The 27,873-nt window shown below is 50.6% G+C and overlaps 1 protein-coding gene across 3 annotated transcripts; it reads left to right on the forward strand.

Annotated features, from left to right (window-relative positions):
* Nucleotides 1-3,859: 3,859 nt before the first annotated feature.
* On the forward strand, nt 3,860-27,660 carry Septin3 (septin 3). 3 transcript variants are annotated; one of them, XM_032918456.1, is made up of 11 exons: nt 3,860-5,267; nt 11,895-12,086; nt 15,148-15,276; nt 15,746-15,827; nt 16,413-16,550; nt 18,221-18,338; nt 18,931-19,026; nt 21,168-21,267; nt 23,432-23,483; nt 23,779-23,872; nt 24,300-27,660. In XM_032918456.1, the coding sequence occupies exons 1-11, from the start codon at nt 3,860-3,862 to the stop codon at nt 24,489-24,491; spliced, it is 2,601 nt and encodes an 866-aa protein (XP_032774347.1). In that variant the 3' UTR covers nt 24,492-27,660. The 3 variants fall into 3 exon arrangements, with proteins under 3 accessions (XP_032774347.1, XP_032774352.1, XP_032774359.1); XM_032918461.1 differs by having other exon boundaries at nt 26,343-27,660; XM_032918468.1 differs by lacking the exon at nt 3,860-5,267 and adding an exon at nt 7,394-7,546 and having other exon boundaries at nt 26,343-27,660.
* Nucleotides 27,661-27,873: the final 213 nt, after the last annotated feature.

Below are 27,873 nucleotides of genomic sequence, written 5' to 3' on the forward strand. Positions count from 1 at the left end.
TATGCACGCTAGCTGGGAGCTCTGTCATGACACCAATCCCCAGGCAAAACTGAATCAATTCCTTTGAATTATTATCAGTAAGTACTCGATTTATAGAACTGCATTATACACCTATGGCGTTGAGTACAGATGTCTTGGCTACAGCCACTGCAGGTGAAAAACGGACAGGAAGCTTGCTCAGAGCTAGTCAACACTGGAGGGAAAGGAGGCCAACAGCAGGCGACAGCAGGCGAAGGACAGAGATGAAGGAGACTCAGGTCCTGCTCTGAAAGGAAGGAGGAGGGGTGGGTGCATTCTGGATCTTCAGGCTGGAAGAAAGCACTTCAGGGCATCTAATCCCTAACTGAAAAGCCAGTTGAGACCTAGGAGGGTTTTGTTGTTTTGTTTGGTTTGGGTTTTTTGTTTGTTTTTCTTTTTTTCCGGGACAAGATTTCTCTATATAGCCCTGGCTGTTCTAGAACTTGCTCTGACAACTGTCTCTATCTCCCAGTGCTGGGATTAAAGGCCTACACCACCACCTCCTGGCCTATGGAACAGGAGTCTTATAGTGAGTGGTCAGACAAGGAGAACCCAGGGCCCCTGACTTCAGCCCGGGCTGCCTGATCTCCTGCAGGTAATAGAGCAGTGGTGGGCCCTACAGAACCAGTTCCCCAGGATGTCCAGGCAGATTTTGCCAATTCTTTCCTTCTTTTTTTTTTTTTGGAGCTGGGGACCGAACCCGGGGACCGAACCCAGGGCCTTGTGCTTGCTAGGCAAGCGCTCTACCACTGAGCTAAATCCCCAACCCCCAACTCTTTCTTTCTTTCAGGGCCTCAAAACATGTAGGGAGGGGAAAGAACTCAGACAGTGCCCCTCCCCCTCCACTGTGATTTCTTACAGGTTGCCTGGTAACCAGGGCATAGCCCACTTTGGAAACCTAAGGCTTCAAGGGGGAGAGAATGGATCAGAAGAGGAGAGGATCCTGGGCCCACATGTTCACCATTCAGTCACTGTGCAGAAACATACTGAGTGATTCTTGTCAGGCCCTGGGACCCAGAGAAGAAAAGGATCAGTGTCTTTCAGAACTGTGCTGCCCAATATGGTGGACACACATTCAAATGAAATTAAATTGGAAAACAAAAGTCCCAGATCCTTGGTCATCATGGAATAATGGTGAGTGTTTGGGAGCCGCCTGTGGCTGGTGACTATTTTATTGGACAGTGGACATATAGAACATTTCCATTATCACAGAACGTTCTATTGGCCAGGCCAGAAGCTCACTCACCAAGGAGAGCAGCTCATAGGAAAGCAGGCCAGATCCCACAGCGCTGTGGGGTATGGCATCCTCACTGGCAAAAAGGGAGCGGCAAGACGATGGTGGGTTAGTGGACGTGCCAGGAGAACATTTTGCTTAGCTCCTGGCTCAGAATGAGTGGGATGTTGGTGGCACGCGCTGTGTGGCCGATGCTGTGAGGAGGACCTGCTTACATGCCTGTCTTTTGCAGAACACTCTGAGTTCCCCCAGCCTGGCTCAGTCCCTGGCACCATAAGTCCCCAGCCAATGGTGGCTTTTCCCACCACTGTCCTTCTTATGCCATCGTGTGACAGAGCAGCCCAGTGCTGGGGAATGCTGGAGAGAGTACTTACCTCAGCCCAGTGGCCAGAGGCTGCTGAAAGTCTGCCTCACCAGAGACAGCTTGGGTAGGACTACGGATTTCTCTGAGGTCTGGCCTGGCTGGCTGTCTTCATGCCCTGAGTCTTAGTACAGGATCTGTTTGAAGCAAGCTGGGTCTCAGAGACTGGATTTGAAGGGTACAGAAGCACACCCTGAAATCCCAACATGAAGCGCAATCTTAGGAGCATAGAGACAGATCTCCCCTGGGGTCAGCAAAATCTTAGGGGGATGTAGGGGGAAGCAGGAGGGTATAGGGGCAAACAGGGACATCACCGTTGGAGTAACTCAGTTCTCTCTTGACTGGTGCTACTTCTCAAGGGCTCAGTTGGCCCGGTCTTAGAGACAAGAACAACATGGGTTAAGTGCCATCCCCTCCCTAGGTGGCTTTGTGTTTAGGGCAGCTCAGCTGGCTGACACCCATAGCTCTGTAGGATTCCAGAGACTCAGAGCAGCCATTCACTGCCACCCACTCTCGAGAGGCCTGATCCTCCCTGCCCAGAGCCCAGCCCGTCTGTTGGGGATATAGCTAGAGGGACAGGCCAGGAGAGAACTGAGCCCTTGACTTGTGGACTGTGATTGGGAGGCTCAGCGAAAGCTCAAGAGAGGACCCAGAGAACAGGACAGGGCTCTGAGCCCGGCCATATGGCTAGCCTCTGGGTGCAGAGGAAGGGGTGGGGTCTGCAAGTGGTCCAGCTTCCTTGACTGACCATGGGCCTCTTTTCTGTCTTCTGATCCTGGTAGGTGTGCGTGGCTGTTTTTGTGGCTGTGTGGGTGTTTGCGGGATGGGGTGTGGGGAGGGGAGGGCCAAGGTGCTTACGGGACACAGGGCTCACTGAGGAGGCAGGGATCTAGTGACACAAGAACAGAGTGACCTCAGAAGTTCTTGTCCTTGGGCTTGTGCCTAAGTGCGGGGTGAACATGGCGGGCCCAGGCGCATGTGGTGGGAACAGTGAGCGAGAGGTCGGAGCGGCAGGGATGTGAAGAAGAAGCAAAGAGTGGAGCGTCCTGAGAGGAATACACTGTTAGAGATGATGGGCTGAGGACATCCCTTAAGGCAGGGTGAGGGTGTCCATGCTTCCTGCTCCTCCCATCCAAACTTCAGAGAGACATTTATGATACCATTCTCCTCTGCCGGCCCCTTACATTCAGATCATCACCTCCCCCCAGTGTTAGCCCAACTCCCCAAGCACTAGCCCGTGCTGACAAAGGTAACAGAATTAACCTTGTCCCAGAGGCAGCAGCACCAGACATCCACTGGGGGACCCCGGAGACCACCTTGGGGAGTATGGTTCATCTATCCAGATTACCCGGCATTTTCTCTTAACTCTCAGCCTCCATGCAGCCTTTCCTCAATCCCTTCCCTCCACTGCCCAGACCACAGAGTCCTTCAGTCACGCCCCATGGATCAATTATTCTCAGATCTATTCCCAACATTCCCCCTTCCAACCTGTCTTTGAATGGTTGTTCCTAAGAGCAGAGGGGACCAGGTTATCTTGCAGGACCTGAACGGCTTTGCAGCCTGGCTCCTGTTCACCTTCAGCCTTATCTCTACTCTGCCACACATAGCCTAGGAACCCTGTGCTGGGGCTTTCAGAAGGAGGTTTTACCTTCTCATCCCTGAGTGACAACTGCCCTATTCAGGCTTCCCCTAAATGGCTCTCCCCAGCACTGGTCCAGCAGCTCAGGGGCTCTTTCCTGGTTTGGGGCTGAACCCCTGGTTCAGACTCTCTTCTCAGGCCATCTGTCTCCTGACATCCCACGGCCTCTGACCCAGATACCTGGATTCTTCTTTTGGTTGCCGTGGTGGCTACTGCAAGAGACAGGCAGATCGCCGTCCTCCAGGGTCCTTGAATATGCATGTAACCTCCACAGAGCTGTCCAGGGAGAGCGGCCACCCTCCCGACCCAAGAAAAGAGAGCTAAACGCCACCCTGGGTTCTCTCATGTCGGGGGCAAGTTGTTTGATGGCAGTGCCTCTGTTGTGGCTGCTGAGTGCACAGCCGTCCGTATGAGGTGTGTGTCAGTCTGTAAGCAGGTGAAGCTGTTGGGCTATAGGGAAACACAAACTCCACTGAGGACTTAGCAGGCCCCCAGATAAGGTTCCCTCAGGCTGACAGCGCCACCTGCTGGAGATAGGAGAGCTGAGACCTTGTCCTTGTCCGCCCTCCTCCCTTGTGATTGCCTTAGGGAAAGCTGGACAGCCTGGATGAACCACGACTTTGCACCTGCGCCTCCAGAGATGCAGCAGCACAGGGCTCCGGGCCCCAGAACCTCTTTCTCTCGGGGCCACATGCTGGGACGCCACACCCACCAAAAGCTCGCTGCAGATGTGCCCCCACTCATTCCTGTCATCAAGAAGACTGTGCATTTGGATGCCTTCCCCCAAAGCAATGTCCTACAGAATTACAACCAACAAAGCATTCGATCTAGGGCCTGGAGTATGTCCCAACAGGGCACTGCCACGGGGCCCCTGAGTTCCATGCCTCCTAATAGCTTTATGCCCAGGAAACTCAGTTCTATTTCCTTAACAATTCACCACAATGCCCAGACTCGGGCCATAGACGCCTCGCTTTCTCATTGGGAAGAATTGCCCAATTTGCACAAGGAGGCTGCGGCGCACAGAGAAGGAAAGTTGCCTGCTTCAAATCTGCCACTCATGGCTCAAGGGTCACAGGTCAGGACCTCCTCTGAAGGCCATGGGAACCCAGACCTTCCCAAATCCAACAGGACACCTGCAGCGGATAAGCCTCTGGTGTCTTCATGTCTGACTTTACCTTTCCAAGCTCAGTTCACTCAGAGTTCATCAAGTCTTCCAGGGACAGGTCCCATGCGTCAAGTCCATACCAGAAGCTCTGCAGGAAGAGGCAAGAGCAGGCCCAGGGGTATTCTCAGGGGTGTTCCCAGGTCCCGAGCATACCTTCAAAGGACGGCCTCTGCCACAGATTTGTCTATTGTGAGCACGAAACTAGAGAGAGCCAGAAACCTAGGCACAGTGGCTATCAACACACCCACACCAAACCCATCCGGACTGATCAGAAGCAAGGAGCTTCCTATTCTGGACGCCAAAATGGGCCTGGCTACCAACTTACCTATGGTATCCAAGTCGGGAAAAGCCACAGACTTGATTACAGTAGGCACAGCCAAGAATTTAGCTAGAGCAGGGACAACCAAGCCACTCCAGGTTATAAATTTGGTAACTGCAGAGTTAGACAAGAAGGAAAATGATATGCTTCTGACCACGGGGGGCTCAAACATGGCTTTGACAACATTGAATGAGGCCAAGGGGGGCATAACCAGGTTGGACACAGTCAAAGCTTCGACTGGAGCCACCGTAGGCAAACTGTATACAGCTGTAGATTTCCCTGCATTGGACACAAACAGACTAGGTACAGCCGTGGATTCAGTTGTGCTGGTCTGCCCAGACCCAACCACTGGTGAGACCAGGCCACATATTGTCAACAACCTGACTAACCCAGACACGGCTACCTATGCTACCTCTCCTCTAATGGCGAGCAGAAGTACAGACCCAGCCCAGGACCATGTCACTGCGGATGATGCTTCCACAGACAGCACCATGGGACTCGCCTCGCTGGACCTGGCCAGAGAACTCAAAGGTAAATCCAAGAGCTTGGTTGGGGAGGCCCTGCTGCTGGGTGAGCAGGGATGCGTCTGTCTGAACAGGTTATGAAAGAGAGTGGGACTCTCTAGTCAGAACTGAATAGGTGGCAGAAAAGGGGACAGGGGTTGAGGGGCTGAAGGAGAATGAACTGGGCTGAGGGAAGCCATGAGGAGGAAGGTTCATCGCTTGGGATGTGCTGAGTCCCCTCCTGACCATTACCTATGCTTCTTTCTCAGTTCTCTAAAACGTCAGATAATTGGGTGATGAACAGTGAGTCCAGCTTTAAGGAAAGTCCACCGGAGTTCGAGGCCCACCCTGGTCTACAGACCAGGTTCCAGGATGGCTAGGGCTATACAGAGAAACCCTCGCTGAACGCCCCCACCCCCAAAGTCTAATGAATAGCAACAGATCTGCTATTTAAAAGGGATACCAGTGACTGGGAGGTAAAGGCAGGAGGATAAAGGGTTCACAGCCAGCCTTACCTGGAAGTCTTGGCTCCAGCTTTTTAAATTTGGAGAGCAGTGTGTGTGTGTGTGTGTGTGTGTGTGTGTGTGTGTGTGTGTGTGTGTGTGTGTTTGTGTATGGTGTCTCTGCTCAGATTCTGGGTCAGGAAAAAGACTTGGGGAGTATCCAGTCCAATGCTTGAGCTGAGCCCTCAGCTTGTCAGAACCTCTACTGTCCCACTGTGCACATGGCCTTATCTTCACTTTTGCTGTGTGACCCCAGTGCTCCAGCATCGGCTCAGCTCCCTCTCCTGAACTCTGCTGGACTCCTCCCCCTGGCTATCTCCAGAACGCGTCCAGAGGCAGGGAGCCCTTTTCTTCTAGAGCCAGCTGCTGCCCTACCACATCTCCCTCTCTCAGCTGCAGGCACTACAGTGATGGGATTCCCAGCTAACCAGTCTTTCTCATTTTCTTCTACAACCCATTCAGTCTATTCCCAAACTGATTTATGTATTTTCTCTGTCCTTGACCATGTGGAACTAACTATAACTATGTAGATTAGATGGTTTCACCCCTTTCTCTCTCTCTCTCTCTCTCTCTCTCTCTCTCATGTTTCTATGTAAGCTGGTTTCAACCAACAGAGCGCCCTATCCTCTGCTAGGGATTAAAGTCGTGCACAGTCGCACCGCGCAGCTGTCGCCACTATGTATCCTTCTGCTTCTTCCCTCCTCCATAAAGTCACCACAGACACTTAGTTACTTGGTGGCAGAAAGTAAAAGACTCCCTATTCCCACCCCTAAACCCCAGTGTTCAGCCTGCCTCTCCACCCTCTTGGATTGGACAGCCCTTGTCTGCTATCTTTCTTGCCTCAGACCAGATGCACGTTCTGAGTTCTCACCTGCACTGTGCTCTGCCGCTTCCGGGCTTCCCTGCCCCCGTTGCCCTTCACTGGAAAACGCCCCTTTATTCTTTTTCTCTCATCCCCATTTGCCTTTCCACGTTGGCCCTCACCTGTTCCAAATCTTCCCTTTTATCTCCATGGTGCCTACTTTGCACTTCACAGCAACCGTGAGAACCAACTTTCTGTTTTCTCTATTAAGACCCAAAAGCTTTCAGGTCAAGGAGGTTTGGTCATCCTCAGTCCTGTGCGCCCGGGGTTGATCAACTAGCTATTGCCAATGCATGGGTGGGTAAGGGATGCTCAGGGAAGTTCAAGGTTATAGAGTACAGCACCCAGGCTGGGAGCTGGGTCTGGAACCCAGTTCTCTTGATTCGGAGCTCAGTCAGCAACCGCGCCTGGGCAGAACCGCGGTGAGCCAGCGCAATATCCCAATCACCGCGTGACTCACGCACGCGCACCGTCGCCGGTAGCTGCCACCGGTGTCCTGCTCCCTGGACCCGGTAAGGGGCTGGGGACAGGATCTAGGGAGGCAGACAGAGACTGCGATGCGGGCACCTTACTCGGCCGGGCATCCCCAGCTTCGGCACCCACTCCCGCGTGCTGGCGCGGGAGCTGCGGGAAGGGGAGGGGCCCTCGGCGAGGCCAGCTTGCGCGCGGGTCACGTGGTGCCGGTGGCAGCGGCGGAATCGGTGCGCGGGGCAGGGGCGGCGGCGCCGAGCAAGCGGAGGCGAGGTCTCGGGCGGGCGCGGGGCGCAGGGGCGGCGCGGCCGGGTGGCGGGTCGGGCGGGTAGGCGGTACGGCGCCGAGGGGCGAGGCTCGGCTGCAGGGGCCGCTTGGCCCAGGGAGAGCCCGCGCCCGGCTCAGCCTCGCAGCCCCGCGCCCTGAGCATCTCCCGGAGGACCCGAGACAAAGGAGGATTCATGTCCAAAGGTAGGGCTGTCGCTTGGGCGCCTGGCACCGGCCTGGAGGAGGCTGAGGCCCCAAGCTGTACCAAAGGGAGGGTTTGCTGTGCTGAGGACCCTAGGTGCAGTGACATATGCATGGACTCACGCACACCCGGTGGCATACACTTGGAAGCATAGTCTCGGGCAAAAGCACTCAGAGAAGCCTGGGGAGGTATGGAGACCCAGATGCTTAGAGAAAGCCTCCGCTGTAGCACACCGGGGCACGCATACACACATGCACAGCGTGTACTCCAAGCTCGGGTACCAGACCACCTATAACCAGTAAGAAACCTGTGCGCTGTCACATCAGTCAGTCCCCTTCCCCCACACAGAGACCAAGCACAGAGACAGGCACCAGCTGGTGGTCTCCAAGGGAACTCATTGGCCTCCTGACTAGAATGGGGGAAGGGGGTTGTCCTAGGGCCCTTTGCTTCTTTCAATGGAGATTTTTTTCTTTCTTTTTCTTTTTTTCTTTTTTTGGGAACTGCCCAGGGCTGGAGCTGGCATGAACTGGAATTGGCTCTACGATAGGGGTGGGATCTTAAAAGCTGCTTGGTTATCAGGGGCTGGATAAGACCCCTCAGCTTGGGAGGGAAGAGAGAGCCTAGCATTAAACTAACGGGGCAGGCACTATTCTTGAAAGGTCTCCTTCCTCTATTGCCACCTTTCCAACAGAGGGGTGGGGTCTCTGGTCCAGACAAAGACAAAGCCATTCATTTTCCTGTAGGAGAAAGCACTATATCCTTGCTTGCCTTAGGGATGGAGTCTGCTGTCCTGAGGGACCAGAGCTGAGTCAGGTGGACTGTCTCTCTTGCTGGAGTTCTGGTGAGGCAGGTACCTAGCAGGGGGTGCTGCAGACAGATGCACCCCTTTCTGGGTGAGCTGGGAGCTTAGGAGGGACCCCCAAGGACCATCTAGCGGTTAGGAGCACTGTTATGAACTCTTTCCCTATTCTTGGGGAGACCCTCCAATCTCAGATGCAGGGGACAGAGGAGGTTTCTGTAGGTGTGCCTACCTTGACTGTGGCTCACACAACAGCTATTTGTTGGTTTGGGGTGGGGAGCAGGTGCTCCAGACAGGAGGCATCTTCTGAGGTGTCTGCAGGGATACCCACCTGGTGGGACTTTCACTCACCTACCAATTATCCATTCATCCATCCATCCATCCATCCACTCATCCATCCATCCATCCACTCATCCATCCATCCATCCATCCATCCATCCATCCATCCATCCATCCATCCACTCATCCATCCATCCATCATCCATCTATCCATTCACCCAGCCATTGTCCATCCATCTGTCCATCCACCCACCCACCCATCCATCATCCATCCACCCACCCACCCATCCATCATCCATCCATCCACCCACCCATCCATCATCCATCCATCCATCCATCCACCCACCCATCCACCAACCCACCCATCCACCCATCCATCCACCAACCCCCACACCCACCCACCCATCCACCCATCCATCCATCCATCCATCCATCCTTCCATCCATCCACCCACCCACTGCTGAGGTTCTATGATATGCTAGGCCTACTGGGCACAGAGAACAACAACACATGGTTCTTTCCTGAAGGAGGGCTGGGAACTTGCACATATTCACTGGCAGGACATTTACACGCATGGTTTTGCATGGCTTTCACAGTAAGTAAGCCAAGCAAGGCAGGTTTATTCCCCTATCTTCTGAGAAAAACAAGAACAAGAACAAGAACAAAACCCCAGGCTTATAGGCATCACTTAGCTGGGACTCATGCCTGTGTTGGTTGCCCATCCAAAGATGGCCTGGTGGGACCTGGGAAATGGGAGGAACAGATGACAGAGCCACAGAGGCTAACCCCGGAGCAGCATTTGATCTGTTAGGTTTTGGTTAGGTGTCCTCACATACAGTGGGTCCTCTGGGACAATGACCTGGTCTTGTATACAGATATATCCTTGGCATTTATTGTGGTGTTTGGTTTGGTTGGGCTTTCATTTGTCAGCATATGGAATGGCCTGGAATGAGTGGATAGGCTAAGTACTATAGAACCTACAGAGGACTGAGGCAGCAGAGTGAGGGGCCGCCACATCAAATGGGAAAGCTTTCAGTGAGGAGTTGTTACTTAGCTGGGGTTTTGAGGGGGGACAGGGGGTTCCAGCACAGCTTGGACACAGCAGCATGTCTGTGACACTTGTAGCTGACCAGTGGCTTTTGTTAGCCTGTGACTGGCATGTGATTGGCATGTGGTTGGAAGAGGCTGGCTTGCAGGTGTTCCGTACCTTGCTCATAATGGATGCTAGCATTGCTCCGAATGAATGTGAGAGCCACTCCTGCCCTGGACTTACATCAAGCCAGCCAGAGTCTGGGAGTTATTTGGGCATTTGGTCAGCTCCCTCTTTCAGTCAGGGTCAGACAGACAGAGCCTTGTAGGCCACGATGTAAGGACACATGCTTTGTAAGCCACCACACAGAAAAGTACCCTTGCCTGCATCCCTGGTTGCTTGTGTCACAACACAGGCTGTGGGTACCAAATGTGTCTAGCAGGCACGCAGGAAACCAAAAGGGCCAGGCTGTGAGAACAGCAGGAAGAAGAAAACGGGGCACCAGCTCCCAAGGCAGAGGTGTTAAAGGGGCACATGAGCCACGTTTGGAGTGGAGGAGCGAGCTCAGGCTGTTCAGAGTCAGCTGTCACAGGACTGAGCCAACCCTGCTGCCCTCTGGAGCCACCTGGCTGGCAACAGCTTCCTGGGAAGCAGGAGGGAACTGAGCCAGGCTCTGGGGAGGTGTTAAGGCTCTGTCAGATTTAGCTGTGCCTGAGGAGGATGGGGGAAAGAAGAGTTTCCCATCGGGAACCACATCTTGCCAGTACCAGGAGAAGGACCAGGTGGTGGGGTTATCAGGGCAGACTCCTGCCTGGCCTTGGCGGTGGGGAGGGAGACACGTTCCTACTTCCTCCTGACCATCTGCTGCTCCCTTAACTCTCCTCAGAAGGCTGAGGTGCAGGGTGTTAGCCATGAACCACCCTAAGATGGCAAGAGAACATGGAAGCAAAGAATATGTTTGTGAAATTAGTAACTGGGGAACCTGCCCCTCCTTTTTTTTTTTTTTTTTCTTTCGGAGCTGGGGACTGAACCCAGGGCCTTGCGCTTGTTAGGCAAGCGCTCTACCACTGAGCTAAATCCCTAACCCCGAACCTGCCCCTCCTAAACACGTCTCTGTGCACAGCTTCAAACCTTCCCCTCTCCAGAAAGCCGAACTTGGAAAGAGCAAGGGGGAAAGGGCTCGGGTCTGTGAGGCTGTACTCTGTGAGGCTGCTTGTAAGCATCGTACCTCATGTGATGCTCACCATAGCTTTCATCGTGGCCCTACTACCGTTCTCCAGAGGAAGAAGCGGGCTGAGAAAAGGGAAGTGGCCCACACAAGTCTACAAGCTGACAGATAACAGAGCTAAGATCTTTTCCAACTCACTCCCTACCCCTTCCCCGTATACAGACTCACTTTACAAAGAGGGAAGTGGAGTTGGTCTCTTCTGAGACTTACTCTGTTGGCCAGTGTGACCTGTCACATCTCTCATGACACAGAGGGGAAACTGAGGCTGAAGGTGGAGTAGCGCTTACTCTGCAAAGAAGGGTAGCTCCAATGGTTTCTAGAAGACCTAGCAACTGAGGCTGTTGACAGTTACCAGACCTAGTGACACAGACCTAGGACTCTAAAGGTTCTTCGTTCCACAGTTGGTGAGGTAAGATGCAGGTCTGAATAACCGAGATGTTTCTTTTGGGATGGAGTTATCCTCCCTGGAATATTTGGTACCCTGTAGAGATACTCTTGGTGGCCACATCTGAGAGGCTCCTTCTGGAAACTAGTAGAGACTGTGGGTGCTAGTAACCATCCTGCAGACGCAAGACAGTCGGCCCCACTACAATAGCTACCCAAGCATCAGTAGGGCTAAGGGGAAGGGGCCCCTGGATTGCACACACAGACGCAGTACTTTGGAGCAGATTCAGGATAATCTAGTGCCCTCTTCTGGCCCCCGGATACACACAGTACCCGCACTTACATTCAGGCAAACACTTCTATGCATAAGGTGGAAATAAATAAATCTTTATATAATGAACCAAATGGAGAACCTCATACGGGAGCAGATTTTGATACTAAGCTGTGATGTTGAGCAAGCCCTCAGGGCAACAGCGTTTCCCCCAGATGCAGTGTGGGACCCAGACTGGATGATGCTATGGTTTCTTCTAGTCCCAGTTCCGTGATTCCATATCAAGATGCTCTTGGTCTTCCATGAAACCCTTGCTCTCTTGCTGCTCACCCCCTGTCCCTCCCCCTTTGGCTTTTCAGGGCTCCCAGAGGCTAGGACGGACACAGCCATGTCAGAGCTGGTGCCCGAGCCCAGGCCTAAGCCGGCGGTGCCCATGAAGCCGGTCAGCATTAACTCCAACCTACTAGGCTACGTTGGCATTGACACCATTATCGAACAGATGCGCAGGAAGACCATGAAGACTGGTTTTGACTTCAACATCATGGTCGTTGGTATGGAAAGCCATGGGGTCACTGAAGGCCTAGTGGTGGGCAGAGTCCAGGATCCCATTTCTTTCCCCAGAAATGGCCTGGTTTCTCTAGGGTGAGCTCTTTCTAGGAGAGATTTCAACACTCGGACCACAAGGGTCTGATCCCCTCCTCCTAACCTGCTGGGTGGATGGCCAGCCTAGCTTCCCCACTAGCTGAGTGTAGACAGGCAGCCTCTTGGTCACGGGCTTTTAGGTTTGTGGAATGGGATAGCCTTTTCCCACCCCCAAGGGCCGTGAGAGGACTGGGAGAGAGATGGTCTTACTGTTCATGTTTTGTAGAACAGTAAAGCTTCAAAATTTTCCAGGGTCTTGGTCACTAAGCATTAGTGAGTCACAGAAAGTAGCAGAAAGGGGCATTTGTCTAATGTGAGCTGTTCCCTGAGTGTGCAAACAGGAAGTGAGGCATTCCCCCTCCCTCCCTCTTCTCCCAGTCCCATCAACGAGCCCTGTCCCTTTAACCTTGTAAAGGTCTCCTAAGTGTGTCGGCTTCTGCCCATCCCTCCATCACTACCTTAGGCCAAGCTAGGGTCTCACCTGGATTACTGCAGCTACCTGACCCAGTGTTGCTCACAGAGCGCTGGGCTGGAGCAGGATAAGAACCATGGCTAGGGTAGAAATCACCCCCAATGGTTTGCTACAAATCCACCAGCTGAGCTGACAGTGTGCTCTCTGAGGCAGATGTTTAACTTAGTACCAAAGCCTTAGCTTAAGAACCAGAGGCAGTTGGTTCATAGACACTTACTGCTGGGCTGTGGGACGGCTGGGATGACCTCGACCTTCCTGGTCTCCCTTCCTCTCCACTAGCATCCCCATGGCTCTTCCAACCTGCAGAACTCATTGAACCATCCATTCTAATTCCATAACTCTCTTTTAACCTCAGGATAAATTTAGACTTCTATCCCGACTGGGAGCTGCTCCAAGTCAGCTCTTACCAATTCCCCTCTACATGCCGCTCTGCACACAGAGGCCCTCGACTTGCCACGCTCTTTCCTGTAGAGCCTTTAGTACAAGATGGTTTAAGTGGCTTTTGCCAACTCCCCAGGTGGAATGAGAAAATGCATCTGCTTGCCACTCCTAGTCTCTGCTGTCTTCTTCCTTATCTGTAAAGAGACAGCGGGGATCACATGACAAGCCCAAACAGTGAGAACACCTCAGTTGGTGTCTAGAACCCCCTCTGCCTGGTCACCTCCCCGCTCCCCAATATTCTACACCCATGCATTAGACCAGCCCTTCTTGGACTTTATTGTCCAGTTAATTCCTCGTAAAGCCCAGCTAAGCCACGGGTTCTGAGCTGTGGCTCTGAGGTGGAACTTCTGCAAACATCTGGGCAAATGGTAGCATTGGTCACCAGCTAGGAGGCGGGCGTTCTGGGTAATTCTCGTGCATGAGAACTACTGCTCAGACCTGTGGTTCTTGAGCGCACTTTCACTTGGAGGCCCTCTTGAAAGAGCTATACAACTAACACAGGTGGAAAGGGAGCCATCGTGGAGGAGGGTGCTGTGGTTCTGCCTGTCCAACCTGTCCTCTTCTCCTAGTACTTCCTCCAAAAGGCCATTTAGGCCTTCTCCAAACACAATTTAAAAAGTAGTGGGGGTCGGAACATTGGCTCAATAAGTAAGAACACGGGGTTGGGGATTTAGCTTAGTGGTAGAGCGCTTGCCTAGCAAACGCAAGGCCCTGGGTTCGGTCCCCAGCTCCGGAAGTAAGAATACCGGATGCATGAGGAACTGTGTTTAAATCTCTGGCATCTGCATAAAAAGCTAAGTACAGCCAGCCACACTTGACCTACAGCCCTGGTGCAGTGGTGAACAGAGACAGGAAGCTCACTGGACCTTGCTGGTCACCAGCCTAACTCCAGGCTCAATCAGAAATCTCATCTCAAAGGAATAAGGTGGGGAGTGGTAGGGCAGCACACTCAGTGTCCTCTCCTGGCTTCTGCAAGCACACGCACTGGTACACATACATGAGCATACAACACACATACACCACCACCACCCACATATACATACATATACATATAACATACATACATATACACACTCACACATACACATGTTAAACACACATACATATAGCATGCACACACACATATGTATGTGAGCATATGTCACACACTGCATATATACTATGTACACATATCACACAATCACACATACCAGATAGATACACATACACATACTTAGGTACACATACATACATAGCATATAACACAATACATACATAGGTCTTAATACACAATCAGATATACACAGACATAGAACCCATACCACACACACATGCATACACATGCAACATGAGCATATAACACATACATGTACACAGAATACATATGTGAATATATACATATGCATATACGTGTGTATGTTTGTTGTGTGGTTCTTGGGGTCTGAGCCCTGGCCTTGCCTTCACTAGCTGTGATGCCTCATCCATGATACATTACACGAGGTTTCTAGGGCCATCTCAGCTAGGCAGATAACTCTGCTATGAGATACACAGGGATGGCATAGAGAATGATTTTAGTTCTGTGTTCGAGAGCCTGACTGTCAGCACAGTGCCCTGGTTTTCAGTCCCCAGCACCAGTGTGTATTGGGGTGTAAAAAGGCCAATTTCATTAACAGATGTGGAAAAGCTCAGGTACTGTGTGCAGGATCTGAAGGTAAAGTGAGTCTTCTATTCTCACGTTTACTGTTATTAAATACAGAAAAGTAGGCTGGGCCTAACCACAAGGCAAACCAAACCAGAAAACTACACCACACGCAAACCACCCAGATGCACGAGCTGTGCTTTCTCCTAGTTTCCTGTAGTTCATGAAGGGACATGGAATCCAACTGTCATTTCCTGAGGCCCCTCTCCTACCTTCCCAAGAGACACCAATTCCTACCTGATGCTCATTCCTCAAGTTCAAATAAGGCTTGGCCTGGACCACAGCTCTGGAGTTCTATAAGCTCACAGGAGGGCTCTGCAGCTCAAGAGGCAGATGTGGGTCTGTCTCCCTTTCTCTGTCTCCCCTTCCCGTGCTGTAGGCCAGAGTGGACTGGGCAAGTCGACGCTGGTCAACACACTGTTCAAGTCCCAAGTGAGCCGGAAGGCCTCCAGCTGGAACCGGGAGGAGAAGATCCCGAAGACAGTGGAGATCAAAGCTATTGGGCATGGTGAGGACTAGGCCAGGATCCTCTGTGAGCATCATTTGGAGGGGGTGGGACTGTGCCAAGCAAGAGGAAGGAAGGTGGCTTATTGGGGACTAAGATAATGGAAGGTAACTGCAATGTGGAATTGAGCTCCGGATTTGTTGGAGCAAACTCCGTAGGGTGCTAAGCCTAGACAGTGAGGTAGGAATGGAGAGTGTCTGTGTATTGAAGGGTATAGACATGAAAGAGGTGGTTCTTGAACTCTGGGAGAAAGCCCGGGAAAGATTTAGACAAGTAGGAACAGGAAGAAGCCGGGCACGGTCTCCTAGGCGTGTTGAATAGCATTCGTAAAAGTGCTGAGTGGGAGAAGTGTGTAACCTTGGCTTTGCAAACAGCTGTGTCTAAGAAGCATGGGTATGGCTGGTCAGCGGGCTGCAGAGCCCCTGGGGTCAGCCGTAGGAGTGACCTCTCTGGTGCTTTCTGTTCTCTCTAGTGATAGAGGAAGGTGGTGTCAAAATGAAGCTGACGGTCATCGACACGCCAGGCTTTGGAGACCAGATCAACAATGAAAACTGGTACTTGCCTGTCTCTGAGATTTATTTATGCTCTGCTACAGACTCAGTCCCATTGAGAACGACCAGCATCCTCCACGGGCAAGAAGCTTGGTCCCCCGGGAGCTACTCTTGCTGACCATCCATGGGAAGCCATCAGTTGAGGCTGAGCTGGCCATTGGGTTGAGAAAGGAGGGAGGTGAGGGGATTGCACCCCGACTGTGTCCCAGAGGCATGCTGGAGTTTTGTCCTTTGGATGGATCCCATCTGTCTTAGGGTTTTACTGCTGTGAACAGACACCGTGACCAAGGCAACTCTTGTAAGGACAACATTTCACAGGGACTGGCTTATAGGTCCATTATCATCCAGGCAGGAGCATGGCAGTATCCAGGCGGACATAGGGCTGGAGGAGCTGTGAGTTCCACTTCTGGTTCCAAAGGCAGCAAGCAGAAGCAAGCTGGCTTCCAGGCAGCTAGGAGGATGAGGGTCCTATCAAAACCCACACCCACAGTGATACACCTACTCCACCAAGGCCACAGCTCCTAATAGTGCCACTCCTTGGGCTGAGCATATACAAACCATCACACTTCTCTTTTTCCTGCCCCTCAGCTGGGAGCCCATTGAGAAGTACATCAATGAACAGTATGAAAAGTTCCTGAAAGAGGAGGTTAATATCGCCAGGAAGAAGCGCATCCCTGACACCCGGGTCCACTGCTGCCTCTACTTCATCTCCCCAACGGGACACTCGTACGTAAACAGACCTACTACTCCTGGCTCCAGTTTGTGTCATCTGGGCCATGGACTGGAGACTCCGTACCTGGTTTAGCTGGGGAGAGCCAGATGGCTGGAAGGTCATGGCCCTGGAACCTTAGGGCTCCTCAGACTTTCTATAGGAAAGAGAGTAAAACCGGCCATCCCTGCCTTCTATACTGTTCCCTGGTGTCTCCGTACAGCCAGCCCAACTACACCAGAAGAGAGAACTTAAGCAGAGGGGCACCTCGTTTGTTCAGTAGATACTTGCTTTGGACAAGGCTCGGGGTTTGGGGGTGGCAAGAAAGGCAAAGCAGAGAGAATCGGGGATCCTGGATTGGGGCTGGTATTTAGGCAAGATATGGAACTTGTGGGTTGGGGATTTAGCTCAGTGGTAGAGCGCTTGCCTAGGAAGCGCAAGGCCCTGGGTTCAGTCCCCAGCTCCGAAAAAAAGAACCAAAAAAAAAAAAAAAAAAAAAGATATGGAACTTGTCTGTGGGAATCTAGAGAGTGGCCACCCGAGCAGGGGAGCCAGACGTACAGCGATGAAGTCTATGCCACGTGATTTGTAAGCAGCAGATGGGCCCCATGGTAGGGAGTGGGAACAGACAGAGGTCAGACATCTCGCTGGTGTTCCCTGCAGGGCAGTGTGTACCTCTAAGCCCCTCTAAGCTTTTGAGAGGATGTAGACCTTGAAGTTGAACGTGCCAGGGGTACCTGGGCGGTGTTGAGTTATAGAGTTTGTTTGATCCAATAACCCTGGATCAGATCTAGGACTTCAATAAGATGAGGGCTTTTAAATTTTTTTTGTTTTGTTTTTTAAGAGTGGGTACTAGGGATTGAACTCAGGGCCTCACACATGCTAGGTAAGCACTGTACCATTGAGCTACATGTCAGCCCTCTTTTTACCTCCTCCTCTTCCTCTTATTCCTCCTCCTTCTCCTCATACTTATTCATTTATGATAATCATTTATGGTTTCTTTGGTTTTTTTGTTTGTTTGTTTGTTTTTGAGATAAGGTTTCTCTGTGTAGCCCTGGCTGTGTTGGAACTGGCTTCATAGACCAGGCTGGCCTCAAACTCAGAGATCTGCCTGCCTCTGCCTCCCAAGTGAGGACATGTGCCACCATGCCTAACCCTCCTTTTACTTGGTTGTCCAAAATTACCTTGAACTTATTCTGTAGCCCGGACTTGCCTTGAAGTTGAGATCTTCTAGTTTTAGCTCTTCCCAGACCTCAGTCCACAGTTAGTGGAAACTATCAGACAGTCTGACTAATGGGTTCCCAGATTGCAAACTAGAGTCGCACTGGGGCACTAGAGCTTGGCTCTACGGCATGAGCTGTGGGGGCTGACAGGAGGCCATTGGGAAGTTCAGTTGGTGATGACCACCCATGCTTGTCCCCCCAAAAAAGAAATTCTTGGGTCAGAAAAGGTGTCCTGGGTGGTTTGAGAGGGTTTAAGGAGAGGGATGCTTTGTGTGGAAACTGAGGAGGATAAAAGGGAGCTTGAGTCTGAGGACAACGTTGGGGACATGCAGCAGGTGCTGAAGCAGTACATGTGCAGCTGCATGGCGTCAGCCAGGTTCCCCGGCCAGTTGGCTCCCCTGGTGGCAGTGGCTGAGTCAGGAAGGGGATGTGGCTCTGATCTTCCTGCCTTCTCTGGGCCCCAGCTTACGACCACTCGATCTTGAGTTCATGAAACACCTCAGCAAAGTGGTGAACGTCATTCCTGTCATTGCCAAGGCTGACACCATGACCCTGGAGGAGAAGTCTGAATTCAAGCAGAGGGTGAGCTGGGGTCTCTTTGTCCTTTCCCTACCTCCAGTGCTGCCTTCCCCTCCTCTGGGTCAGGACCATTTCCTACCTGCCATGCCTTCCACTTCCCCCATACTCCACTTCTCCACCCTAACCCCCTCCTACTTCACCATCTGAGGCAAGGGATAGACATTCCTGGGACCAGAGCTGAGGCCACCAGTTCCAGACTGTCTTTCCCTCCCGCTCCACACTTGGTCCGGTAAAGGCTCCGGCTCCCAGATAAACTCATCACTGTGAACCGATCCAATGTTAGGTTACTCAAAAAGAGTATGCTAATCGGTAACCAAGCTTCACTAGTTCCCACTGGGTGAAAAGAAAAAGAAAGGAACCAAAAAGAACACTGAAGAGATCCTGGAGGAAGAGACTTAAGTCTTGAAAGAGGCGGTTTTTATCTCCTTTCCCAGTCAGCTGAAACCCCAGGGGCGGAGCCTGAGCTCACAGTCTCCTCCCCTCTTCTCTCCCAGACCTGGGCCTTTTCTTGGGGTCTTCCTGCCGCCCAGGTCTTGGAGAGGAGAGACCGAGAGACCAGACAGATTATCAACGCCTTACTACCTTGCCTCTCTAGGTTCGCAAAGAGCTTGAAGTAAACGGCATTGAGTTCTACCCTCAGAAGGAGTTTGATGAGGATTTGGAGGACAAGACAGAGAATGACAAAATCCGGGTAGGTGCATGGGGCTCTCTTTGTCACCAGATGCTCCCTCGGTGCCTCTGGGGGTTGCCATCAGGCCTTTCCTCCATGTTCTTCCCTTACCATGACCCGTTGTCACTTCACCTAACCTAGACCACAGGAGGTATGGATGTCAGTGACCCTCACGAGGACTGTGAACTCACAGAGGGGCTTCCTATGCTCAGGAAACTAGTCCCTTCCATCACCAGACATTAGGAGAGCCTCACCTTCCTTCCAAGAATCTGGCAAAATCATTGTCAGATGATGGGACATTGAGCTAATGCCCAGAGGAATCTATAGTTAGAGTCTGCCTCAGTTTCTCCCTCTACAATACAGAGGCTGGACTAGTGAGTGGCTTATAGGCTTTCTCTGACTTTAGAAGAATGATTTAAAAAATAAACATGGGCTAATGAAAATTGCTTAATGCGTAAGGGTACTTGCTGTCAGCCTGATGAATTGGGTCACCAGGATCCATGTGGCATAAGGAACGAATTAACTCCCAAAAGTTGTTCCCTGATCTCTGTATATACTTGAGAGAGACACACATAGATATACACACACAGAGACCAGGATTCTCAAGGTAAAAGAAGTATGACTTTCAACACACACACACACACACACACACACACACATGCACACATACAGAAAAACACACAGACAAAGACAGACACACATACAGATAAACACACACAGACACACTCATAGACACACACAGATATATAGACACACACATAGATATATACACATACAGACCAGAGACATAGATATATACAGACACACACAGACACACATAGACATACACATAGTTATACACACAGAGAGACCAGAGACATAGACACACACAGACACACACACAAACACACATACACACACACACACACACACACACACACACATTTTGTGCAGTGCTCAGGATTGAACCCAGGGCCTTGGGTCTGCTAGGCAAGAGCTCTATCACTAACCTGTACCCTCAGCCCAAGTCCACTCTTTTTTTTTTTCTTTTTCTTTTCTTTTTTTTTTTTTTTGAGCTGGGGACCCAACCCAGGGCCTTTGCGCTTGCATAGGGCAAGTGCTCTACCACTGAGCTAAATCCCTAACCCCCCAAGTCCACTCTTAATGCCAAAGCACTGCACTTACATCATCTGTCTGCACACTTGGCTTAATATTCAGAGGCCAGCTCTACACATATGTGACCTCCTTTACACACACACACACGTATGTGACCTCAGTTTACACACACATATGTATGTGTCCTCAGTTTACATACACACATATGTGTCCTCAGTTTACACACACATGTATGTATCCTCAGTTTACACACACATGTATGTGTCCTCAGTTTACCCATGTATGTGTCCTCAGTTAACACACACACACACACACACACATACACACACATGTATGTGTCCTCAGTTTATACCCACACATGTATGTGTCCTCAGTTTGCATACTGTATCCACATGCTGCATGTGGAGATTGTGGCCAGCGAGGGGCACATAGGACACTGTTTCCCTGCAATCCTATCATCTGGTATCATAGTTTGCATACTTCTATGCTAATTTGAGTTCACCCCGTGGCGTAGTCTCCCATGATCTTTTCCTGAACTTACTCTGTCATTAAGCGGCATGTGACTCTTTCGTCCAGTGACAATAACATCCAGGCAGGTCCATTTAGGTGCTTGCCCTGATGGAACAGAGCAGCCCCATCTCAGAGCAGAGCCCTGAAAGTTCAGTACCTGGGCATCTGCCAGTAGGTTCCATGGGAGCCACAGTACACATCTCGGAGTCCGGCTGACGCCTGGGTAGGTGCTGTTTGTCAGAGTCTGTGCTAGCTAGCTCCCAGAGTGGTTCCAAATCAAATGAAAATATGTACTCAAGCACAATGAACTGTTCAAAGTGCTCTCTCATTGAAGGAACGCCAACTTACTGTGGGTAGCCAGTCAGACAACAGTGTAGTTGGGCCCAGGCCTTGAATCTCAGCTGTCTTTACAAGCGTCAGAGCGCTGTTGCTCTCAACACCAGTAGCGTCATTGAGGGAGCCAGGGAATAAGATGTGAAAGGCTGTCCTGCCCTGGACACTGAGTTTGGAGCCGAGGACTGAGCATGTGTGTCTGGTTGTGCTTTCCCCCTCTGCAGCAGGAGAGCATGCCCTTCGCGGTGGTGGGGAGTGACAAGGAGTACCAAGTGAATGGCAAGAGGGTCCTCGGGAGAAAAACACCCTGGGGGATCATCGAAGGTAATCCAGTGCATCTCCCAGGAGGAGTGGCCGTCCAGACAGCGGCTATTAAATACCAAGACGTCAAAGTGTCAGGAGCTAGGATACTACGATATTATTATCAGCTGGCTGCTGCCCTTAAGGAACTTAGAGTTTGAGATGCCAGTCACAGGCAGGGAACCATGACACCATTTAACATGTGGCCAGATGGCAATGACTTGGCCTGTCAAATGAATATAGGACACAGACAAACTTTTTTTTTTTTTTTTAAAGATTTCTTTATGTGCGAGTACACTGTCGCTGTCTTCAGACACAGGAGAAGAGGACATCAGATTCCATTACAGATGGTTGTGAGACACCATGTGTTTGCTGGGATTTGAACTCAGGACCTCTGGAAGAGCTGTCAGTGCTCTTAACTGCTAAGCCATCTCTCTAGCCCCCAGACAAACTCTTGAGGGGTGGAAAAACCAGAGAAAGAGTTTCATGTATGACCTGACAAGGTGCCAAAGGGTGAATCACATGTCGCCTTAGTCAGTGATTTATTATGAGTGGATGTGACCTTGGGTGGGACACAGTGATTCTGAAAGCTTTCAAGAAGTTACTTCAGGGGTCTCACTGGGAACTGGAGAGGTAGTTTCACTTGCTTAGTATGTGCAGGGTCCTGGGTTCGATCCCCTGCACAACACGCACAAAACCAAACCAAGAAAACAATTATGGTAACCCTGTAAGGGGTACAGGGCAGATGGTCCCATCTTCAGAATATGAGTCTCAGATAAGTGAGATGCTTTGCTTTGCTTTGCAAAGGTCATACAGGTCCCACCCACAAGGAGCACCCACCAGTGGTGCTGGAGATTAAACCCAGAGGTTTTCATGTGCTAGTAAAACTTGAACTTCACATTTGCATAATTTGATTCCCAAACCAGGATTTACTCTACTGCTTTGAGTAATTTTAATTTTTTTTAATTATTGATAATTTTTGAGGACCCGGTAGTAGAACTCAGGGTCTTAATGCGCTGAACAAGTGCTCTACCATTGAGCTAAATCCTTAACTAATGTTTTTTTTTTTTTGAGACAGTTTTTTTTATAAAAAGAATTATTTATTTAATGTATATAAGTACACTGTAAACACCAGAAGAAGACATTGTATACCATTACGGATGGTTGTGAGCCACCATGTGGTTGCTGGGACTTGAACTCAGGACCTCTGGAAGAGCAGTCAGTGCTCTTAACCACTGAGCCATCCCTCCAGCCCTGATCTTGAATTCATGACCTTTCTGTTTCTAACTCCCAAATGCTGGGATGACAGTGGTGGGCCACCACCTTTTCCACATTCAGTACCTTGGGATTTTATTTTTTTATTTGCCTTAAAATAGAATAATTCGTGAGAGTGTTATGTGCGCATCGTTAAGACCAGAGAGTCATGTCTTATCCTCCTCTGTTCCCACAGTTTTTGGTGAGCGGTTTGCAGACAGCAGTCACCCCGTCTCTGTCAACTGATTTACTGTATAGAATGTGACCCTTGGAAGCTGGGCCAGTCATTGGGTCCTATGTGTTTTATCTTCCTCTAATCTTTGTCCTATCTTTAGAAAAGGAACTGTAGCAGGCCTTCACAAGTTTCTTTTTTTTTTTTTTTTTTTTTGGTTCTTTTTTTTTTTTTTTCAGCTGGGGATCGAACCCAGGCCTTGCGCTTCCTAGGTAAGCGCCTACCGCTGAGCTAAATCCCCAGCCCCCTTCCTTCACTAAGTTTTTAAACTCCCACATTAATTTTTGTAAAATGGGGACAAAACCAACCCATATTATGATTCATTCTACAGGGCTGGAGAGATGGCTCAGTGGTTAAGAGCACTGTCTGCTCTTCCAGAGGTCCTGAGTTCAATTCCCAGCAACCACATGGTGGCTCACGACCATCTGCAATGGGATCCCATACCCATAAAAGGGATTCATTCTACAGTGTCTAGAATGGTGCTGTGTCCATTATACCTGATTTAAAAGTATTTGCTCAGTTTTGAGAAAAGAAAAGGAAGAGAAAGAAAGGAAGGAAGGGAACCAGTACACTAGTGAACAAACCTCAGGCAAGTCTACGTAAGAACCCCCCTCGTGCTGTGTTAAAGCATTGTTAAAATGGCCTCCCTGCTGGGCCGACACTAGTGAACTGGCTACCTGTTTTCTTCTGTTTTGTCCATAGTCGAAAACCTCAACCACTGTGAGTTTGCCCTGCTTCGAGACTTCGTCATCAGGTACGATGTACCCCCACATTAATAAATACCCCAGATGGCATGTTTAATTATGTGATCAAAGATCATCTGCTCAGATTCACTTCCTGAGTGTCTACCCTTTCTAACAGAGCTCTCTGTCCCTGTTCTAGCCCCGGTCTCAAAGGGGTTGTAGGACTGACATCGGTCCTCAAGGGTGGGTCCCAGTCATTGGGTTCAGTCTACCAAGGAGATGTGTTAGCCTCAGAGCTGGACCACCTTCTGCTCTTCTGACCCTTAACTGTATCTTCTTCTCTTTTCTTACCCTGTGCCCCTTCAGGACTCACCTCCAGGACCTCAAAGAAGTAACACACAACATCCACTATGAAACTTACAGGGCCAAGAGGCTCAATGACAATGGAGGCCTCCCTCCGGTGAGCGTGGACACAGAGGAAAGCCACGACAGTAACCCGTGATGAGCCCTTCTCTGTGTTACCATACATATCCCCCTTCTCCAAACACACACACCCCCCAGATACCACCTCCAGCCACCTCCTCCTTTCAGCTGTCCTACAGGCCTGTCTGGCATTTGTGCAGTATTTTGTCTGGTGTGTGTGTGTGTGTGTGTGTGTGTGTGTGTGTGTGTGTGTGTGTGTGTGTGATGGAGAATGCCTGTGTGTCATGTGTTTGTGTGTGTTGCCCGTGCCTGTGCGTGTGCATGCCTGTGCGTGTGCGTGTGTGTGCGTGTGTGTACGCGTGTGCTCAGGGGTGAGGTATTTTCATTGCCCTCTCTGGAAAGTCCTTTGTAAGTCTGCTTTCTCCATGACTCTCCATTCTGTCTCCTTTTTTCTTGTGCTCCAGAACAAAAAGCTGTGCGCCTCACTCAGGAGGTTTGGGGAAGGTTTTATTTTAAAATGCTGGGAGCAGGTGAGCCACAGGCAACTCTTTCTTACTTCTGACCCGCCCACAGCCTGGGGATGCAGGTATTCATGGACTGGTGACCGAGTTAGCCTCTGGTGGGCTGTGGGAGCACAGAACCACTTTTCACTGTAAGTTGAGGTAATCTGGACTGAGACTAGGACTTCTTGGGAAGATGGAGAGAAACGTCACAGGGTGCAAAGAAGAAAGCTGAGGGGGCTCCTGCAGAATTGGTGTCTGGAAATGGAGCTCCACACTTGTGTCTAGGTTGAGGTCACTGTCAAACAGCAGGTCATCACCACTGCTAACCACTGCTTCCTGTGCTCGCCCTCCCCATATTTCCAGGCTGGTTAGTTCCCTCCTCTTCCTGATTTCTCTTTCCCCTCCCCAGCTTCCTTTGCTTCCTTTCTTCGTACATTCATATATTCACACACTCGCCCCTTTCCTGCCTGTCTCTGACCTTTTATCTCCTGTTAGAGTAATCTATGTTAGCTTCCTTTCTGCATTTAGAAATCAGGCCCGGCCTGCTTCCTACATTGACTTTCTACTGCCCTTAGATTGAATCACAGCTAGGAGCCGGAGAGATAATGGCTCTGTGCTCAGTATCATCTTTCACTCTTGCAGTGGACCCAGGCTCAGTTCCCAGCACTTTCCTGGTGGCTTACAGTTATCTGTGACTCCGGTTCCAGAGGATATGACGCCCCCTTTTAGCCTCCATGAGCATGGTGTACATACACACACACACACACAGACAAGCACTCATATGCATAAGGTAAAAATTAATAAACCTTAAAAAGAATAAGATCAGAAGTAAAAGCACGTGGTAGTACATGCTAAGACTGCAAGAGGATTTCAAGTCTAGAGAAGACTAGGAAAGCCAGGTTCGGCGACCGACCCCTGAAATTCGCTCTGACTTGGGAGTAGCCTGGAGAAATGGGAGAACTTGGTAGCTTGGGCTGCACCTGGTGTCCTGTTCAAGGAAGTACGTGTTATTGGTCAAATGAGGCAACCGTTAGGCGGAGGGAATTACATTTGAGAATTCTGAAGTATCGGAAAAAATATCCAGAGTTTCTGAGGTGGCTGGACTTCTGAGAGAAATTTTAACACGTTTCCCTTTCTCGAGTAGCCTTCTGTCTGTGTTAAGCTGGCTTCTCTGCGGCTTTGTTCTGTACAAACTCTCTGTTCTCATTTGTCTGTCTTCCTCGGCTTCTCCCCTCCCCGAATTCTCTCACCGTCCGACCCTGTAGACGTTCCCAGGAGCACCCATAGCTGTACATTTATTGCCTTCTCGGGAGCCCCGTATTTATTAATGCACACTTTTACTGTTCCTTGCACATCCAAGTTATTCTTTTGTTCCTGTAGTTTCTAAGGCTGCTTTAAGCAAAGCCATTTAGCCTTAGGAAAGGGAAGACACCATGTGATTCTGTTTACAACTGATCTATTCACTATCCCACCTCCCGGTCCAGCCTGGGTGTTGAACTGGTCCTCCCTGAATGCCAGCATTTTTGACCTATATTACCCAGTCACTAAAGAGAGAGAGAGAGAGAGAGAGAGAGAGAGAGAGAGAGAGAGAGAGATGGAAGACCCAGAATTCAGTGGACCAAGTGGAAGAGAAGGAAATGATCAGATCATGTGACCCTAATCCTATGGTCTTAGCCTTTCCTGAGAACTGCTCTATCTCTAGACCTCATCCCTCATCCCCCCTTTTCCCATAACATTACTAAAGAATAGTCAGCTGTCAGGCTAGAACGGTAGCAACATTATAGAGCTGGCTGGCTGCTCCACTGAGCTGCTCTGTATAGTGAATGGGATTGGACAACTAAGGCCAGCAGGTGCTAAGGACGGTGGGCATTGGAGATGCTAAGTAGGAGAATGCTGCCTGTCTCCCCTAAGCTGTGGTCTCACTGTCCCTGGAGAGGCTGTGTTATGTGTCTGCTGCCAGCTGCCAGTCTCCACACCCTCAACCATTCTCAACTCCCCCTGCAGGGAGAAGGCCTCCTGGGCACTGTCCTTCCACCTGTGCCAGCCACCCCCTGCCCCACTGCTGAATGAAGGCCATTTCAAGTGCTGCTTCTCCCTCATCCCTCCCAGCTGTTATTGCTGCAGGGCCACGCCCCCTTTAGTGCCGTGCTTGTCCAGCCCACCAGCACAGCCCCTCTCAGCCCTCGGCCAGTGGGAGGGGCTAGCTGCGTCTCTAGGACAGTTGCTTCCTCCGTTTAGCCAAACTACTCCTCTCCTCCCCCACGGAATGGAGTTCCCGCCAGCACCACCCTGCTCTACCATCTATGTTCAGCAGCCCCAGCCCTTGTGTAGGCAGGAGGAACTCACGGAGAGCTTCTCCTGCCCTTGCAAGCGCACACCAGCGACTGGTAACTGTCTCCAAGGGAACCGGCATTGCTCCCTAGCCATTCATCTGCATGAGTACTTTCTTGGCTACCGTAACCGGTCAAGAAAGCAGCTTTCCTGCTTGTCAGAGTCACTGAGGTCAGCCGTGTGAGCCCCTGTGTGGGACAAGGGTGTCTCCTTCATTGCTTCAAAGTATTTATAAGGGTGATTGATTATACATGTTGGGGAGCCAGATGACTAGCGTCACTTTAAAAAAAAATCACCGCTGGTGGCTGGCCCAGTGAGTATGTGTGTAGACAACCTGTTTACCCCAAAATATGGCCATCCGGGAAGTGGTTTTGCTGAAAAGAGGTTGCTGGAGTTGACTTCCCTATCCCCAAACTTTAAAAGAAAGGGAATTAAACACACACACGGACTACTCCAAACCCACAAGCTATACACTCTAGGAAGAAAAAATAGCACCCTTTTGTACATTTAGCAATAAGAGGGATCTCTTCCCACCTACCCTGACTATTCCTGCTCCCATCCTCCACCCTGTTAATGTGAGCGATGCATTAGCCTGACCACAGGTGGTCGCTATAGGCTAATGGAAAATACCCAACGGAGGGCAAAGCCCCCCTCAGATGCATGAATGTTTGCGGACGGCTGCCACTGCCCCATACACTGTGTCTTTATAGGACCCTCCCTCAGCCACCCCACCTGCCATCTCCACCTGGACACAACTTGCTCAAAGGCTGGTGACTTGTGGGCCATTCATCTACAAGTCCTGATGGAACAAGGCCCAAGCCTAGGGGATGCAAGAACGACCCATTTTTAAGACGTTACTAGTCCCAGCCAATGTTTTGGTGATATTCCAGTTTAGTTTCCCAGTTGAAAACAAGCCAACAGACACTCAGACTGGTCGTGTAAATGTTGCTAGCCTCTGTTGTACAACTAAACATTACTGTTTGAACAATAATGGCCTGGTCTTTATCTTATTCGTGTTTCTTGCTCCTTGATAAAAATCAGGTGTGAACGACACCATCTCACTGGGTGTGAGCCAGGGCAAGGTGAGCTCTTGGCAAGGTGTGGAGTAGCCACAGATACTAGATAGTGAACACGTGGCATCTATTCAGTTTTTGGTGATGTGAGGCCATACCCCAGTCATTCCCTGGAATTTTGTAACCCCAGT

The sequence above is a fragment of the Rattus rattus genome, chromosome 1, assembly GCF_011064425.1.
Source record: "Rattus rattus isolate New Zealand chromosome 1, Rrattus_CSIRO_v1, whole genome shotgun sequence".
NCBI lineage: Eukaryota > Metazoa > Chordata > Mammalia > Rodentia > Muridae > Rattus > Rattus rattus.

Excerpts from the sequence above, each read along its gene's own strand:
- Septin3 (XM_032918456.1), top strand. The coding sequence starts at position 3,860 with ATGAACCACGACTTTGCACCTGCGCCTCCAGAGATGCAGCAGCACAGG. Across the intron at positions 18,339-18,930 it reads AGTCTGAATTCAAGCAGAGG|GTTCGCAAAGAGCTTGAAGT; the intron begins GTGAGCTGGGGT and ends TTGCCTCTCTAG. Across the intron at positions 19,027-21,167 it reads CAGAGAATGACAAAATCCGG|CAGGAGAGCATGCCCTTCGC; the intron begins GTAGGTGCATGG and ends CCCCCTCTGCAG.